Source organism: Falco peregrinus, chromosome 1, assembly GCF_023634155.1.
Source record: "Falco peregrinus isolate bFalPer1 chromosome 1, bFalPer1.pri, whole genome shotgun sequence".
Lineage (NCBI taxonomy): Eukaryota > Metazoa > Chordata > Aves > Falconiformes > Falconidae > Falco > Falco peregrinus.
Window position 1 is genome coordinate 124,750,865 of NC_073721.1, and position 20,319 is coordinate 124,771,183.

Here is a 20,319-nt window from a genome sequence, read left to right on the forward strand (position 1 = left end):
GCCTTAAGAGTTTAGCAACAGAGAATTAATATACAAAAAGCAGCATATTCCACAGTTCTCTCCCTGCGGTGAGGTGGAAATATATCAAGTAGTTTCAGCAGAATTCCTGAATATTTAAAGTTTCATAAACATACGAAGAGGTGTTCTTAATTACACGTTTTACTGCACGAGACAGATGGAAAGTATTAGCAAATTGAACCAGCCGAGTAGCAAGAACATATGGCTCCTGAAAGTGGAAATAAACGAAACGTTACATGGCAATTTAAATAAATACTTTTAAGGATTTAAGCCCCTCCACCAGTTACAAGTTTCACCAGTGAAATACTTTAAAGCCAGCAGCTTAAATACATATTGAATTGAGGTAATTCTTGAATTCCTGGAGAAAATGAAAACTTGTGAGACAATTACACCATATCTTTCAGCAGAAAAAAAAAAAAAAAAGGTAATCAATTACAATCTCTGCTGCTGCTGTCTAAGATAAAATAACATGTAGAGGAGATTATTCTTCAGCTTAAACTATTATTATAAATTATTTATGACAAGGCTTAGATTGTATTTTATAGATAACTAATTTCATAGTTCATAAAATTTGTCTCAACCCAATGGCCTATAACTAACCATAAGAAAGTTTTGTATCGTCTTTCAACCCATGATATCACTCTTTCATGCATACCCTTTCAGGTACTGGTTCGCCTTGTGAAAGACAAATATATATATATATATATATATATAAGTTCACTTCATTGGAATCATTCAAATTTGGTATGTGGTCAAAGAGCACCTTGGCTAAAGCTCTGGTTCATATAACAGTCCTTGGTACACTTCAGTATTTTGACTTTGTATACAGTTTCTGTTAAGCACAGTATCAGAAATAAGAGACATCAAGAAAGAGAAGCAGGGAAGGTGAGGCAAATCTATCATTGTTCAAATAAATCCTACATGGGAACCCACTCCCTCACGTCAGTGAGCACCTAGGTTCACAAGCAATTCTAAAGCCATGGCAAATCCTAAGTGCATAGTAATTCCAGTGCCTCTGTTTCCCCACAATTATCACTGTCATTGAAGTAGCTGTCCCATTAATAAAACTGAATTAAATCCTCACCGACAGAAGCTGGAGAAGTACAACTACTTTCTGTAAAATTTATTGTCATGGCACTGTCATGAGCATTTTTTTATAGCAGAAGCAAGCTGCCCACAGCATCAACTAGCAAAATAACTGGCATTAGAACAGAGGAGTCTTTGCTTCAGCTGTACAAGCGGCTACTTAACCTTTGAGAAAAGGTGAAAGCTCCAACAGCTCCACAGATTATTTGCAGTCTCACAGTGGCATCACCAACCTAAGCATTACTTTTTCAGAAGAACAGTTTGAATTCCCAGGCAAGGTACTTTAGCTAGGGCATCAACTTCAGTGCCCTCGTAAACCATTCTATAAAATGAAATATAGCAGATAGAATTTGACACTTACATAGCCATCGCATTCTGAATAAAAAACCTATTTAACGTTAGTCAGAGAACTAACCAGCAACACAGTGGAAATGAAGTACTGCTCAACAGTGTTTAGTCACCGGGGTATACTCCTGTCTACAAGACCTCCCATTTTTAAACACTCACTGGCATACAGCAAAGCAAGCACTACATGTTGAAGGCTTTTTAACTGAACTATAGGATAACTGAGTGAATATTACAGAAATGTTCGTCATTAAATCAATTTACAACCCATGAATACATGCAACTCATGCTGCAGAGCTATGGAGCACACTTTTGAGAACTACTACTGAAAAAATAGAGACTAGCAAAAGCTATGAAGAGCATTAAATAATATTAGACCATGCTTTTATACTTCTCTCAAACTTAACTGCTTTCAGATTTGTTTTCAAAACAACTTACAGCTCTTCTGCACTTTCATAGCAGAAACAGCCATAAATAGAAACTGTAAATAGCAGGTTTTACAGTCTTCAGTATTAATTCCTGTGAAACAAACAGCAGGTGACCTACTTTACAGGCAATCCTAGACAACTCTGCATTACTTAAACATCAGTGTCCCAGAATAGTGTGTTACAGGTAGCCAGTGAGATGACAAGTAGGTGTGGAATGTCTTATAATATTCATAAAAATTTCTTTGATGTCACAATAGAAGCAAACAGGGATATAAGAGAGAGTTTCACTTTAGTTCTTCTGAAAACAAAAACTAATGCAAAAAAATTGTCAAGCTGCCTCAAAACACTTCTGTAGACCCTCTTTTGAAAATTCATTGTCTTTCCAAAGCTAATATACCTGTCCTTTTTAGAAAATTAGTCCTTGAACAGTGCTGAACACTATACTAATGTGGACCTTTCTTACAAACAAGTCTGAGTGATACTTCCATGGAAGATTAAAACAGAAATCCACTTTGAGCTAGGAAATCCAACATTCCGAGAGCTCCAGTCCAGCAGAAGTTCTAAGTTTACTTCAAGAAAAACATCAATTGTGATCATGTTGCACTTTCACACTCCTTGTCACATAATCCTGAACAATTCCCTTTCTGTCTCATTACAAGTGAGAGAACAGCACAGCAACAGATAGCAAGGTATTCCTTTACTGCAACATAACACAATGGCAGGGTAACAGAACCTGCAAAAAATGACAGCTTCTGCAAAACTTGTGTGACACACCGTAATAAATATTGCTTATGTTAAGAAACCCATACATTTAATATCCATCAATATTTGATAACAAGGTCATTAGAAAATACTCCTATCCAAGAGAAGACTATCAATACAACCATTGTGTTCAAAATATCAACATCAGCAAGCTGGTTTTGAATCAGGGGAAACAAGTGACAGCAGTATGAGTGAAAGGAAAATTGATAAAGATTCGGTTTAGTTATTTACTTTTAGTACAACCCTTCTAAAAATTCTCCAAGAGTAACTAGAGAATTGCTATTAGAAAAAAATGGCCAGCACATTAATCAAACGCAGGTCAAGGAACCCTTTATTTATAATGATTAAAGAACAGTGAGACTGCATTATATCTTTTAGTGTGCTGCTCATCAACTCCATTCCTAAATGGCTGCATGAAGTATTACACAATCTATAAAAATTATTGTAGTTCTATCTAAGGAATATTAATCTCCGACAAAGAACTCAAAGCTGCTGCTTTACAGTCAGAATATTACACTTCCTACTATGGGCACACACATGTGAAAATCGGTACTTCTATTTGTTCTCATATTTATACTTTCAATAATTCAAACCAGAAAGTGAAATTAAGCCCAACCAAAGAGGAAAATGGAAGGCTACAGTGACTAGAAAAAAAAAGGAAGAAAAAAACAGAAATAAACTCGTCCTTCAAATATATTCTGCTTGTACTATATCAGATAATGTAAGCTACAGCAGAAGTTAAAAAACTATATGGATTTGAAGACATGCTTACTTTATCTACGCAGTCATCAAAAAATGCAAGGCTTGCATCCTTATCACTGACAAAAGAACACTCTTCAATGAAGCGAATAAACATTTGAGTTTTGGTCATCAGGGTGTAGAACTTCTGATGTGAACGATCTCGACTTTTGAGGAAACCTGTAAAGTGAAATCACAGGCATGTAAAGAAAGCCCAAACCAAAAAAGCCCTCACCAAAAGTCAGCATACATTCTGCTCATGAGCAGTAACCTTTCTGTAATCTTTGCTACTACTATGCAATTTTTTCTGCACTTACATTTCTATCACCATTTACAACACTAACACCACAAATGTTTTTATTCTTTAAATAAGAGAGAATCAAAAATTAATAAATTAATATAAATAAAAGAAGTTTATGACTCTTCACCTTGTAGTTCAAACAGAGAACTTGCATCTGTGGCTGTTTCAGAGGGTGCCTCGGTTATTGGCCTGAGATAAGACCTGTAACCTTTTAGTATTGAGGCCATGAAACACAGAAACGCTTCTTGGATCTCCAAATCTAACAGATGCAATTTCTTCCCAGAATTAAAATCATAGTCATTCATTGCTAATTCCATTAATGCATCTTCTCTAGGTCGCTGTTGCACTGTGAACAAAAACAACATAATGTTTTACTTTTTTTTTCCCCCCCAATACTGGAAAAAAATTCTCTTTATCCTACTAGGTTCACTGATTACTGAGCTCCATTAAGTTTGGAACAGATTAAAATATATGCAATTAAATTCAATCATGACACGTGACAATGGATTCAGCTTGACCTTATATGACCCCTGTATCTCTGGATAATATCAAAAGCAAGAATACACTTACCTTTTCAGAACATTAGTTACTACAGCAACAGAGAGAATCAGTATGGACAGAGCTTTAAAAAAACCCTTAAAGAAAGCCGTTCGTAAAAATATGGGAAAATTTATACAAGAGCTAATTAAAGAAGCATATTTTAGGGACAAACACATAGGTATGATGTGTGTGTTACTTTTTTTACATTGCCTTTCATTTCAAAGTGTTCCCAAAAAGCAGACTATACATATTAAGTACCTCTATACACAGAAAAACACCACTCAGATGTAAAATGGAGCCATCAAAACACAACACAATGCAAAACACCCATACAAAGTAGGTGGTTTTTTTTTTAATATCTAGCAAAATCCCTATCCTTAAAGCAGGTACTTGTATCAACATTTTAAAGCCATCAAAACTCTAGCTAAGACTTCACTGTTACACTCACAGAGTATGGTAACATTCCAAAAATGTCTCAAAAAGGTGAAAGGATGGTTTCATTCCTGTCTTTCCATGTAATACAATTATAGCCAACTTTATAATGGTACCATGTTTAAACAATTCACTCTAATAAATTTAAGACCAGTACCACATATATACAGAAGGCTGAAAAATTTTTCTAAAGAAATCCTCACAGTAAAATATAACAAAATTTTGAAGCAACAGACAATTTTCGTTACCTATCATCTATACACATTTTTTTTGTGCAGCACACACCAATAAACTTCTGTTTCTGTACATTCTAACTAGGACACAAAGTCTAGTGACCTCAATAGCCAAGGAGATGTAAACAGCCTTTAAAAAAAATAAAGTGTCCTAAATCCTAAATACAAAGATCTCATGCAATATGCTTTCCGGGTATGTATTTCTCAAACACGCAGTGTTGATCATCCCTGTCCTTATCATACTCAGATTTAAGTCTTAACCACTTGCTGCCTGTGCCACAGCAACTTGATTTTACAAATGCATTATTGCTCCTTAAGGCTCCCTCCAATGCCTACGGAAAACACCTAAGCAGACAGATAATGCCAGAGTGCTGATGGACTTCCTTCCTTCCCACTTCACAAAGCCTGTTAGCTATGATGTCCAAGCACATCAGCTGGCCTTGACTACATTTATATTTGCAAATGTTTTGTTTTAAAGAATTTCACTAACATTATCCCTATCTATCTTTCTGCTTTCTCACATCAAGGTTCAATATACCTTGCTCTGTAATATTTGAGGATTCTATCAACAACCAATCTTTTTTCTTAGAAATGTCCACTAATTGCTATACCTTTAAACACACAATATTTAAGACATTTGCTATTTCCATCTTAAAATTTTAGCTGAAGTACTGCCAGCTTGAGTGTCAAAGTTATCTCAATTGTCAAGACATCACCAGACTTGAGCAGGCTTTGAAGACAAAACAAAGGTCTTTATTAGGTCCTGGCCTATTGCTTCACTATTCTCTTCTCATTAAAGCTCTGCATTTTTTTTGATATGAGGATCACATCAATACAAAAGAGTATTATCTATTGAGCATTGCCTTACATATGGAAGTCTCCTCCACCCCATTATCTCCAACATGGGTTCTAATCCCTGGATGTAAAGCACAGATTTTCCCATTCTGTATGAAAACATTATGTTTAGTGTAATGGGTGACTTAACAACACATTTAATTAGCTTTATGCATCTGTCCATGTGGCACACTACAGCCAATGTAAATCTTATAAAGTACTTCCCCAACTCACATTCTGCCAGTTGCTGATATAAATTACTTAAAGTGTTCATCAGATGTTTACAAGGTTTCTTTGGTAGTATCTTCCATGCAATAGCTTTCTTATCTCCAGTTCTGAAAGGAAAAAAAAAAAAACCCAAAAACAAAATTATGAGTATATACTAGAATACGTGTATATAGGCCTATATTCAGATGATTTTTCTATCCCACCAGAGAAATGCAAGTACACAATTTGCTCCATTAAAACAGGCCTTTGAAGGATTGAAAACCAACCAAAGTCAAACCTGATTTACTATATGGATATCTGATGACAGCCATTCAACCAATGCCCCGTATTTCAGGATGACAATTATGCACCCACACTCTAGCACTGAAATCAATCCACTTAGAACTCATGAAAGATGGATTAATAGTACTAAGCACCTGCCACTGCAAAAGCCACCACCACACATGCTATGTTCTGAGCTATAGTTACTTAAACTAGGATGGAGACAACGACTAGAATGCTTGTAGTAACCTGAATCAATTTGGGATAACTGCATTGTGTTTTGTGCATATAGACTTGGACTTAACTATATCATTACTGGGATAAAAAAAAAATAAAAAATCACAACATTCTTTGTCAACAGAGGGCACCAGCAAGCCTCAAGACTCTATTGGTCAAAGTTGCAAAAATTGTAAGCATTTAACACTTCTTTCCATACAATGAAACTGAATTAATCTGTTTTAAGAAAATTCATAGAAAATCAGTTAAAAGTATAACGAAAACAGAAACAAGCGGAAATAAATTACTTTCAATTAATGAATATGTAGCTTATTAGACAAATACCAGACAAAATGCACAAATGTGTTCCTCAACCAAAAACTAACAAAATCAAACCCAAAGCTATCACAGTCTAGCTTGTACTAGTTACTAAAAACTTCAGAGCAGAACTGCTATACCAACTTGGTATCACCATGAAATTCTTAACAGAAAAATTCTACTTACTAATAATGTATGCAATCTTCTTTAAATCCACACACAACTACTGAAGCAAAAATAAACCCATAACTAAGAAAATGTCAGAAAAAAGTTTTTAGTTAGGCATAATAATGCCGAAAGACTGCTACCAACAGGATGATGATGATACAAAAGAACACTAATCAAAGAGTTTGAGAAGTTAACACTAAATGTATACCAAGTATATTAAACAGTATCCTAAAATAAAATGTTTGTGATACACAAGTTTCATTTTGTGTGGTTTAGAATCTTAAATTAGAAGTCTTACTCTATTTTTGGATCACATCATCACAAGGAAATAAATAGTTTTGTTTTGAAAATCATAATAACATGGACTGTTTCTCAATGGTTTTAACAGTGCAGCACTGTCCCTTGCTAGTATTTTAGATACTAGATTATTATGTTATTCTGTAATACTAATTCTCTACACAGTTCTGAAGGAGAAATATTACAATACTGTTATTTCAGTTTGTTAATGGCATGATTCTAAGTCTTAATTAAGACTCTCTCACCCATGAAAGTTCACAGCTCTAATTCTCAACATGAAGTTCCTATACTTCATATTGATATGGTGTAAGATTTAATTGTTTTAATTTTCAAGCAGATTCCCATATGAAGATACAAGAATTTCTCCAACACTAAGAAAGCTGATCACGAAAAATGAAAATGACTGTTCTCCTCTAGGGACAACAAAGTGAAACACAATATGGCCAATCCAGGAAATGTGCCAAAGTGTGCAGTAAGATTTTAATGTAATAGAATAAAAAGACAATAATGTTCCATGAGGATTGTACCTCCACTCTGATGTGTTGAATAGGAGATATAATTTCTAGCTTGCTCATTTCAAGACTGATGATACATTAGAAGTTTAGAGGTTTAAAACAAACAAAACCCTCCAAATTTTTTTAAAAAGCTGGTTTTTGCCTTTGAAAACAAGAAGCAAAAAAAATAATCTAAGGCAGAAGAAAAACTGTTAACATACTTACTGAGAAATTGTATTGGTATCTAGGTCAACGCAGCTAACATCTGGTGGAGGGTCATAGAGATCAAAGTATCTTGAATCAATTCCCACTATGAATGGGCATGGTGCACTTAGCACATCTGCCAGTGCCAAGGGACAGAGAGGAATATACGGGCAAGGCCAGTGGAAAGGAAATATCATCTTTGAAAATATGCAGAGACAAAACATAGGTTAAACATGTATAAAACCATCATCCATGAAAGTATAAACCATACTTTGCTAACTGCCAGTTCAAAGTTATTTAACATGGTAGATAATTATTACTGAAAATCTAGATGCAGCTTATTAAAAAAAAAGTACACTCATTTCTCTAAAATTCAATTTGTAGGAAAAAGCTCTTCAGTATAATAAACTGTATATAGCAGAGGTAGCAAAACAATGCTTACTGAAGACAGACAGGAAAATAACATGCATTTAAAATTCCACAAGAGAGAATACAGTGCCATTTGGGAAAAATCAGGAACTCTTACTTAGTGCATTGTGATGACAAAACAACGTGCTTATTTACAATATTTACAGAGAAAGAACCAAGAAGTTACTTTTTCTCTTTTGTCTTTGCAAGAAGGCATCATCAGCAACATGAATTTTTCTCTTTAATTATATTGTTCTTATTTTTAAATAACTGTTAAACCTAACAACACTACTACTAATTTTAGATTTTATCTAAAACCTATTAATTTTTCCAGTTACAGATGTATGATTAAAAAAACAACATTACTTACAGAGACTAATGCCTCTGTCACACTAGTAAGGACAGAAGGTCGCAATGAATGGATGAGAATTTTATGTTCCGTCACAGCAAATACAAGTAGAGTTACTGCATTTTCAGGTCCTAAATTTTGAAGTAGTGTAGAAAACTTGCCCCCACTGTCAGAAAATATAAACACACTGGTGAGTTACAAGGGACCATAAAAAAAATGTTCAATAACAAAACAGAAAACAAGGCATTACATTAGGATTTCATAAGCGTAAGTCTGCACATCTTTCTTTTAAAGAAGACTGCAAGGCAGACGACTTAGTACACTTCACTGTTCAGTGAAGAACGGTTACTTGCCAATAGTAACCATGATTCCTTGAGGCTCTTCAATCAGCCTAGACTATTTTCAGAACACATGCATGATGATTTTTCTCTTTGAGAAGCAATTTACAGGGAGACAACATGGATTTCTTTTATCATTCTCCTGCACCAAGACATGAAAGTTAAGACAGTCACAGAACTCCTTCAATTACCTTGCAATACAACAGCTGCACTATCTTGGGAGCCCAGGTACCAACTCCTAGTAAGGGGATCTAACAATTTATATTCTGCCTCAAGAACCACTAAAATTGTTTGAAAAAAAAACGCAGATATTGTTCATTAAGTATGCATCCTTGCCAGGGCACAAGTCTAATCACATAAATAAACTTCAGATACACTAACTACAAAAGGTACCAGCCAAGGTATGTTTATTTGCACAATTACAACTCAAAGTACCAAATTTTTCTGCAATGTAAGTCAGAATATGTTTCACAATTAAACAGAAGATACTGCAACTTGCCTCAGTGGAAGGGGTGATGACACAGGTTGACTAAGAATCAGGTTATCGTGTGGAGATAGCTGGAAAAAGATTTTAGAATACATTCTTTTTATTCTGAACTTTGGAAATATTTGTTAGAAATTACACAACTCTAACAACACCTAAAAATAAAATTTAAAATAAGCTGAAACTTACATATCCCAGTTGTAAAGCACTGTAAGAAGTGGCCTGCAATGCTCCGCATCAGTATCTTATCAAAAACCAGGCAAAGCATGACCTTCCTTTCTGGATCAGAATTTAATACATTGCATATTCATAAACAGAAATTTAAACTAGCTAATACTGCAAAAATTGAAGGGAAGTGAGGACCCATAGCTCATGCACAGCTTTCAGCAGCCTGGGGCGGGGAATTCTTGCTGGGTTTAGGGGGTAAGAGACTGATAAAATGCATGAAGGAGAGAGATGGCACAGGGTGATGTAAAGTAGTCTTTTCTTTGGAAGACATCAAAATTAGGCTCTTAGCTGGTAGAAATGGCTCGGCTCAGCTTTGATAGCATCTTCAAAATTTGCATTAGTTGAAGATGCAAGACAAAGATCTTACTAATTCTTACTTCTCTTACATCAAGAGCAACCATTCATATATTCAGCATGAACAGGAAGATTCAAATGAGTACAAGAATGCAGATATACAATCTATTTATTTAAAAGCTTAACTGACATTTTCAGCCATAGCAAATCCAAGGTTACAACATAGCAGTTAGCTTAATCCTCCCTGCTAAGTAGTCATGCATTTTCCATCTATTGTATAAAAGCACACGTACAAGTAGCTGTAGTAATTAAGTCACTGTAACTTGTACAACTAAGCTACAGTTCTAGTTGTTACTGCAGACAACTTGCAGTAAATACTTCATTTTTGAATGTGCTTCAACTTAGACGCCACTGCAGGTGACCAGACAATAGAAGTCAGAAGATCTGATGAATTAGTTATACAAATGCCAAAGCACTAAGTCACCTAATACTGTGCTGGACAGGCACACAAAACATACAACATGAACAAAAGTCTATGCACTACTGCTTCCCTGCATATTTCACATAACAGAGCCTTTGAAGGCTTATACGACATTTAGCTTCACTGACAAACGAGGACGGCCACACCATTCTACATGCTGCATTTGTCTTGAAGTAAGTCACCTTGTGACAACCACCACCATTAGCTTGTTCAGTGAAAAAAAAAAAAAAGTCAGAGAACTAATTTTTTCAGCCTGAGGTAACCTTCATAAACTACCCTCAGAAAGAAAGCATCAGCCTAATGTCCTATGACTTTTGTGTTTCAGCAAAAGCAGATAAAAACAATCAAGCATCTATTCAAAGAGCATGTCTCCCTTCGGCAGAAGGGGCACTTACTGCCCTCATTCTTCAGAGGGAGAAACGCATTACTCTTGAAGTTTGAAGCTTGCAAATACATCATTAGAACAGGAACATCTGTGTAATAAGGAGATGTAGGACACCCAGAACAGTGTCTAGCAGATTCCAAATCAGAAACAACATATCAACAATGGCAGCTGGAAACTGGCAATCAGGTACATTCCTGAATGTTTTACTAATGGCTGTAATTTCTTTAAACTTAAAAAGTCAGACACATGCCATGTTCTCTCTCACTTGTAACAGATGCTAAGAAGGATCTAAGTATGGGTTACACATCCAGAGTGGCATACATGTAGTTACTAAAATACAACAGCTCTCATTTTCAGGAAGCGTATAAGCACTTGCGAGACATTCTACACCACCACATACTCAGAAGGATTTGCTATAATAGCTATTTAGCAAAAGACTACCCTGTTTTAAATTAACAAGCTTCAGAGAGAAATTACTATTTCTTCAACAAAATGGAAACCCAAAAGCTTGTAATTTTAAAAAATCCAGGCATTTCCCACACTACTTTTGGAAAAATATCTTAGATATCACACTGAGTAAGATCACAGGTGACTGTATCAAACACAACTCTAAAGTCCCTGAAAGCTGCTGGAAGGAAGTACTTAGTCGTAGACCTCAACTACCTACTTTAAAAGCAGTGGGTTTTCTAATCTGCACATCATTTACATCTAGGTCTTCCTGGAACATATACACCCATGTATACTTTGACAGAGTTCCCTATAGATTCAGACTAAAAATAATTAGTGTTTTTCTCTAAACTCAAATATAGTTCTCTGTAAATTTTGTTTCACATTCCCTAGCAGAAATATATTATTGAATGTGAATACAAAAAAACACCCCCAAGATGTTAAAATACTGTGTCTTGAATTGAACTTTAAAATCATAGTAATTGACAGAAGTGTCACATACAGTTGTAGTATAACTGTTCTCCAACCCCTTTTCAGTAACAGTAATAAATATAACTTCTTTAAAATAGCCAAGTACAGTAAAGAGTGTCTTTAATACTCAATACATTCTATAAAGATATAACCCAAGACGTATTTACTCTGAAACACTTCACTACCATATGGTATACTGCACTAAGACTGAAAACTGCACAGGGCTCTCCATATTTTATTTCATACAAGTAGTAGCAGAGAGTAACATCATTTTGTAACAATTTGTTCAAAACCATGGGATTAGTAGAATAACTACAACTGGAATAGAGCTGTCTTTTCCTAGCAAAAAAACCCCAAACAGAACAGTCTCTACCCGTTTTGACTCTTAGGAGAAAAGAAAATAAGGAAGATTTAATAACACTGCACTTAAGAAGTCTTTGAGATACAGGTTTCCTCTCTCCCACCAACAGTAACACGGGTTGAAATTTCAAATAACAGGTAACCTAATTCTGGCAATTCTATCATTTCACTCACACACAGTAAAATATGCTAGGTCTTCCAGGTGGGACAGAGTAAGGGTCATATTTGATAAAGTGTGCCTCTTTTGAACATGCACGGCTCTTGCAGTTTTCAGTAAGAGCTATCCATTATGTAGAGGACAGCATGAAACCCTTCTGGAAAATGGGTAATCATGAATATACGCTTCACATCTGGTTTTAATTGTTTATTTTACACTCAGTAGCAAGAAGAAAACAGTTCAAAAGCTATTGCAAAAGTCAAACCAGGTATCTACTTTGAGTAGTTTTTCGTAAATTTCCATATACTTTGGAAAAGAAAATTAAGTTCTAAGCTCACTACACAGTTTCTTAAAATACCTCAATAAAGTCCTTAACTAAACTGGAAACAGAACAGTGAAAACTCTGTAAGGATTAAGTGTATAAATTTAGGGGGAAAAAAATCCTGAAAACAATCTGAAGATAAAAATTACATTTTCCATTCACTAACCTGTTCAACAGCTGTTTTGTCTTTCTTAGGATATAGCTATTAAGAAGAAATTTACACTTACCTGAACTAGAATTCTTGGCCTCTGAGGGGATGGAAACGGAACTTTATGCATGAAATGGGAAATGTGTCTAGAGGAAAAGAAAAATGTTGATTTAGTGTAAATTATAAGCTTAAACTGCTATACCTCAAGACAAAATTATTGCCAGTAAGATTAATTATTATATAAAAATGACACATACTTATTCAGAAAACAGAGAGGAAAGAAAAAAACCCCAAAACATTCACCCAAATGCTACAGGGATATTCTGACCTTCAAAACCTATTTTTCTACTAGAGACAACCAAAATGGCAGGACAGATTACCTTTCAGACTACAAACTTGGTTTCTGAGACTGAAAAATTACAAGGAGCTTTTCTTTAAAGAAAAAAATAATAATTTGTAAAGTAGAAATATTGATGTTTGAGTATCATAATACCATTTTATAATCATTCGTTTGAAACTGGCTTGAAATAGCACTATACCTCAGAGACTAGCACTGGTTATTTGCAAAAAAATATTCACAGCTGAGTATCAAGGAGAATCATTAATTTCATCCATTTTCTTCACATCCATTTTCTTCAGTTCCAAATACAAATGTTATGTAAGATTTCTGATGAAAAAAGTGTTAAATTTTTTCCATATACTACAAATACAGAAAATGTTTTTAAAATTTGAACAAGTTCTCAGTTTTATGAATTGATTAAACTTCGAAAAATTCTAAAAGCATAAGAATTCTGCATAATACACACTTTCACATTAAAAGATACTACATGCAATCAGTAGAAACTAAGGAAGAAACAAGTAATTCATCATAAACTGCATGCTGCAGCACATACTTTACTGTGATTTCTATGACTCTTATCATTATGACAGAGACAACCAACAAAATTTTGAAGAAATTCAGGCAAATCCACAAATAAGCACTGATTTATAAAGACTTATTTTACATGTTTCTGATTCAAAGCTACGTATTTCATATGCATATTGCAGTGGGCTGCACATTACACCATTAGGTGTATGCAAAACAGATTTTTACTGTGTTTTTAATTGTGTGCTTGTACTCAGCTTATAGAACTGCAACAAAAAGTTAGTCACATAACTGGCATCAACCAGAAGCAGTCTTGTGCCTTCTCTTCACCGTTCCTCAACTGAGCTCCTTTGTGTCAGCATCAATGCCTGTGCAGCCACATGGCAAATGAGAATGGGAAAGGAACTGGGCTGACAACAGATTTGGGGTTTTGTCTTTATTACCAGTGTATGAAGAAGACTGTTGCAGAAATATGGAACCTACAAGCAAACATCAAGGGAAAGGTCTGCTGCTTGCAGAAGCAGGGCTGACCGAAAATGTTCAAGTATGCACGTATGGCAGAGACAACTTCATCATCAATTAACACCCAAAGAAACTAGGCTAGATACTATATTAGTCTTGTGCAAGACAGTGTAGCTGTATTTACATTATCCACAGTAAATTGACCAGTTTACAAACCAGAATAAGCAAATAAATCTGTAAAATCAAAATTCATAAAACATTATATTTACTTCTATTTTTATCCAGTCCCAAATCTGAAAAACCAAAAAGTTCTCAGCTCCCCCAAAAAACCACAACCAAGATCTTTTCATTATCAGAAGCTTACACTATCAGAATTTTAAAATTCTGATAAAAATAATGAAGTGGATAAACAGTCACCAAAAAATGCTTAATCCACGAAGTCAGAGTCTCTGACAAAAGTTAATATTGAAGTTTAATCAGAAAAAAAAAAGACTAATGTGCAATAAAATAAAAAAGCAAATACTGCACTTGAAATCTGATGCATTAAAAAGTGATGTTAGCCTAGAAATATTAAATAGTATTATGCATCAATTACAGGTATCAACCATTTCTTGGATGTAAGGATTTCTCTACATTTTAAAATGTGAAATCTTTATGTGAGAAGGAAATTAAATTTATCACAAATAGAGGAGAATTACTAGTGTAAAAAACCTCAATCTGGTTTGTTCTCTCTCATTAGACAACAAATAGGCATTTGAAAAAATGCAGAACTATGTATTTCATTCTCTTAACAACATATGCAACATTAAGAAAGGATTTGTAATCTTTCCCCTCCTAATCACTGTGCTAAAGGGGGCAAAGCTAATTAAAAAAGGTTTTCAGAGATATCTTCGCAGGCACTGAAGTCACAAACAAAAATCTGGGCTTTTTCAAGGAGTGGGTAAAGATACATTTAATCAATGGAGAAAAGTGCTTCATCTAGCATAACCATTATATTTAACGTTTGATGACTAAAATCAAAAGGATATGATAGGAAACTCAGAAGTAAAACCAGAGCTCTCATCAACTGAAATTACTACTAAAATTTTTGAATTTACTTACTTCTCAATGGGTAGGACATGTGGGCCAGAAATGGAGTAACGATACAGAAAGGTAAGAAACTTCTTGAAAGCATCAAAGAAAGGCCAGTGAGAGAGAAGACAGATGCATTTATTTGTTTGAACTGTTCTGCATGTGTCTGACTTTCCTTCAACAGCAGCTGCTAATCCCAGTTGAGATTTTTGTTTCTCTGAGAGATTCTCTTCAGGATACAGTTCATAAAACTGAATAGCAGCACCATACACCTGCAAAAAACACAGTTTATTTGAAGTCAATAAATCTGCCTCAGTCTTCAAAGCAATCTAACAAACCCCAAACGTGCAAGGAAAATCAAGTCTATGTTACTGTTTGAAAAGTTACATTAATTCATCATCTTCTGAAACAATCTATTCCAGAATATTCTTGTAGCTGTGAAAATTCAGACTGTCTATTATTTATTTAAAATACTTAATGTCACATGAGAAAAAGTAATTTATGAAACCATTTAAGTGAGAGAAAAATAATCATTATACAGAGTACAACTACAGTCAACTGCTCCTACAATTGCCTTTAAAGCTATTTTGGGAATCCTTTATATACAATTCAAAGCAGTATTCCTCTGACATCCAATTTACTTTTTTGAACAAGTATTTACATGCAAGGTTGTTTCCATGCTTGCAATAAAAATAGTATACTTACATGTATATGCAGTCAGAATTTTTACAGCTCTCTAGTTTCAAAGACTAACATGATTGGAAAGCAAAAGGAATACAGGTTTATATGATCAACAGTCCAGCAGTGAAATAAATGCAAGTCAGTCTTTAAAGTAGTCTTGGATATAAGCCCAAAAGAAGAGATTCAAGTTTGTCTATGAAAATACGCACTACCATCATCCCGAACAGATAAGCAACCAAATTTTTCAACTTAAATTATTAGCAATATCTTTTTAAACTTTAAAAATACCTTTTCTGCAGAAGCTCCAGTTAGTACAAACGTCGAAAAAACTGGGAGAGGGTATTTACTGTTAGACGGCCAACATTCAATAGTTGCACCCATAGGCAGACAAAAAAGAGGCACAGATTCTGGTAATGGGAATGATTCATAATCTTCTTCAGGATACCTGCATATCAAACCTAGAAAGGCAATTTGTAAAGAGGCAGTTACGTAAGGAATAGCAGAAATATATTTGCAATAGCTCACGTTACAAAAAATGCCCAGAAAATTCATATATAAGCATATACTAACTTCAGAAGATCAATAAAGTTGTAAAGATGGAAAGGGGTGTCACGCTGGGTCTATGGAGAAGTCACCTCACTAAAAAACTGCACTCAAGTCCTACCTGCTGTTCTTGGAACTATTCATAACTAATTTATCTTTCTCTGTTTGCAGGTTGTGTGCATCTCAGCTATTATTATAATAGTTCACATTGATCACTAGTATGAGGACAGATTTAAAATTTAGTTAAAAAAACGTAACCTGGATAATTGAAAAATAAGACCGATGTTCTCAATTATGATGGCAATTAATTCTTGCCAACAAAAGTTTCCCAGAAAATCTGATAATAATATTAATTATTTTTAGTATCAATAGAATCAAAGCAATTAATTATGCTGATTCACCTCTGCTGAGGATTCGGCTAATATGCCAGGCTCATGTGTTAAGACTTAAAGACAGCTGTAAATCACCAAGTTCTGAAGCAGGGGCTCTTAACATACAGGCCATACACATCATCCAGCTGTAGCAATCTATCCTTTCCTATTGCCAACCCCAGGAACTCCAAACTGAGAATGAATATCACGTGAAAGGACTTAGGATTTCTCTGTAATACAGAACACAATCACTACACATTCTTTCCTAATACACAGTGAATTATTAGTACGCAATAAAAAATGGTAATCAAGAAGGACAGTGTTTTTTTCCCCTCACTCATGAAAAAAAAATTCTGTGCAAGCTACTACCAGATGTAGGGCCTTTTAAAATTTTTATTTTGTTTACAAGTTCATTGTCCACCTTTCAGTTTGTAAACAACAGTAGTTTAAGACTGAGAGCAGCATCTCACAGGGATGTAAGTGAATTAAAGCCTGAATCAGGCTCAGGACTTGTACTCAAACAAAATCAGGGGTTAAAAAACAAAAACACCAACAAACCAACACATTTCAACAGAGCCATAGCAAATCTGTCTTACAAATATATCAACAAAATAAAGATGATACACAATCCAAAAACACCTAAAGAGATAAATGCCACTGATGTTCAGGGCAGCGTGGAAGTTCCACATTATTCTTCAAGATGTTTCTTAAAGAAAGTGATCATGAAAATGCATCAAATAATTTTTGTGGTATTTTCTTCTGCGTATATACAATATTAAGAGACAGTTATCAGCAACAGGTAGGCACAGAGGTTTGTAGAAACCTGTTAAAATACAATGAAGCTTCTAATTAAAAGCAAGTTTTAAAACAAAATTGTCATGATACATAATTCTAAGGCTTATTTTAGGACATGTTTTTAAAAAAATTCTTCAGGGATAGCTTCCTTTTTGGGTAATGCAAAGACTGTGTCTTTGTCAAATAATTCTTTAATAGAAAAAAGTATTAAATTACAAATAAGCCTGTATATCCTAAAGATAAAAAAAGCTATATAGTAGTTACATACCAGCTTTATACGATATGGTGTTGGTTTTTGCCACAGACTTTTTATAACATAAATACACTGCTGATCCCCACTGTAAAACAAAAGAAATTATCGGATTACGTGATGAAGTACAACAACAGGACCTAACAGAAAACAGTGGAGGCAAACCTTCTCTTCCGTGTTTACATAGAACCATAACGTACACACAAAACCACAGAGCATTAACATACAGGAATTTTGGGCCTACTACGCTATTTTTTCTGACAATGGCCACAAACATAACTGAAAGACAAGTACTGTGTTCGCCCTGAGCTAACCAATCCATGGCAGGCCCCCGCCTGGTCTCTGCAACAGAACTGGTTTATATACTGAAGCATGACATCTATAAATTCTTCTCTGAAATATTTATTAACACAACTACAGAATTTTAAGTATAGCTGTCATCCATATAAATATTTAAACCTTTCTCCATTTTGTTAAACTTCTGGATTAAATGTGTCTATAGACACATACACACATGCACACATTTTTATATACACACACACACAGATTGTAATGTTTCCATTATTAACTACATTTGTTTATTACTTTAAGTTAATACTTTATTTTCTTTTGTGCCTGCATTTTTATTTTAATCATGCTAATCTTTAAACCTAATTAATTATTCCATCTGTGATTTCACGGTCTGTGAAACACTGCACCACAATGTCATTTTTTTGCAGCTTCTAAACAACAATTTCTTTTCTGGTACTGTTAATGTTTTTAAATATTTTTAAAGTTCTGAATTTCTGGACATGAAAACAAAGAACACGGAAAGCCACAGAATGGAAAAGACCAGCACCCTTTAAGGGCACGCAAAGCTTTTAGAAATGTGAGAAAGATAAAACAATTTCTGTAGGATGACAGGTGACAAGTTCTCAAGGATTAATCCAAAACTGCTGAAGTCAGCACTAAAAAGACTATCTGCTCCAAGACTTCGAAAAAGACTTTGTTCTAAGCAGGAACAAAGAAATGTAATCCTCCAACTCTTCCAAGACTTGAATTATCTTTGAAGAGCGCTTATCACAGTTTTTCACAAGGTATTCTGAGAACTGTCACAAATACTCCACACACATTACATCACTGAGTATCAAGTGTTCAAAATCCAGATTTGCAATCTTACCATACTATTATTAAGATTCTTGTCAACCTTGCAGAACGTATGTGGAGGGGTCTCTCCTTTACTTGGTATGATTATACATATATCCGTAACAGCCAAGGTGTTTTGTGTCATGTTTTCAGATGCTCTTCGGTAAGTGATGTACACTCTCTGTGATGAAGCACTGCCACTAATATTAGCAGGCCGACCATATGGAGTAGTTTGAATTATTTCACAACCTTGCTTTACTCTTTCTTTCCCATCATATAAAACCCTAGTTAAAATGGGATGAACAAAGTCAGAAGGCACTTTTTTTTTAACACTTTGAATACTTACACTATACTAAGAGTTATAACTGAATAGCACTAATTTAATAGCAGCTCTTGTTTCATCTCTGATCAAAACATTTTTACTGACAATTTCCAGTCACATTACATCACATTGCATTCTAACAGAAAAGTTTTGTGATGAAGCTATACTAGTTTTTCCTCACATAATTTTTCTAAGCGTTTTGTTTACTGCAAAATAGTTTTCAGTTCTATTACAGATGCTTTGCCTGATCCTAAGAACACTCTACAACTCACCTCTTCTCAATCTGTATTAAATAGGTTAAGCATCTTATCTCAACCCAAATATATACATTCAAAGTCATAAATGGCTTTGACAGCTCCAAAATGCAAAGAATTACAGCTATCATTAAAATCTACTCAGCATGCATTTTTCCTACCATACTGGGTTACAGTATGCTCAAGTCAACAAATATCTTCTGGTTCAGAGTTTTGCCTTACATTAAAGAAGTATGGTATTTCAATAAACCTGCCTTATTTGCTCATTAGTCAAACAAAACTGCCAAAATCACCTACCGGAACAGAAAAGAACAACTCACCCCAAATCAGTAAGTGGGGGCTTATCCCTTCCTCGACGATAACACAGGTATATTTGTGGTCCTACAAGACTGCCATTATTGAGATCTGCAGACAGTCCTGAGGGAGTAACATCTATGCATTTATATCCCTGAGGAACTTCCTCCCCCAGAGATTTATTAAGTACTGTTACATCTGTAATAGGTTCTTTTGGTTTAGCGATTTTATGGCAAGCATCATTGAAGTGGATTTCTTCCTCTAGTGGTTTCGAAATATCCGTTAATCCCGCGACAACAAAGTAGTCAGCAACACGAGCCCCTTTGTCTTCCATCTTCCATTACAAGATGTTATAACTGGTAAGAAAGAAATAAGTTATCAGTATTTTTAAAGGCAATCGTAAGATATCGGAAATAATAAAATCACGTTTATTTTAAAAACCAGAAAATTTGCAATAATTTAAATGAAAACACAATAGAAGAAATTAAAAGAAAGAAAATCATCATCAGAT

The 20,319-nt window shown here is 34.6% G+C and overlaps 1 protein-coding gene across 4 annotated transcripts in view; it reads right to left on the reverse strand.

Moving 5' to 3' along the window:
* DENND4A (DENN domain containing 4A) overlaps positions 1-20,319 on the reverse strand; it is a 56,832-nt gene that overhangs the window by 21,521 nt on the left and 14,992 nt on the right. For all 4 annotated transcript variants that reach the window (XM_055815476.1, XM_055815492.1, XM_055815470.1 and 1 more), the window contains exons 3-14: positions 19,835-20,164; positions 18,973-19,222; positions 17,832-17,901; positions 16,143-16,312; positions 15,204-15,445; positions 12,855-12,921; positions 9,498-9,556; positions 8,682-8,826; positions 7,925-8,100; positions 5,952-6,052; positions 3,806-4,024; positions 3,412-3,557 (exon numbers count right to left, since the gene is read on the reverse strand). In XM_055815476.1, coding sequence (XP_055671451.1) covers positions 3,412-3,557; positions 3,806-4,024; positions 5,952-6,052; positions 7,925-8,100; positions 8,682-8,826; positions 9,498-9,556; positions 12,855-12,921; positions 15,204-15,445; positions 16,143-16,312; positions 17,832-17,901; positions 18,973-19,222; positions 19,835-20,142 — 1,953 coding nt within the window. In that variant the 5' untranslated portion in view covers positions 20,143-20,164. The remainder of the gene's footprint in view (positions 1-3,411; positions 3,558-3,805; positions 4,025-5,951; positions 6,053-7,924; positions 8,101-8,681; positions 8,827-9,497; positions 9,557-12,854; positions 12,922-15,203; positions 15,446-16,142; positions 16,313-17,831; positions 17,902-18,972; positions 19,223-19,834; positions 20,165-20,319) is intronic.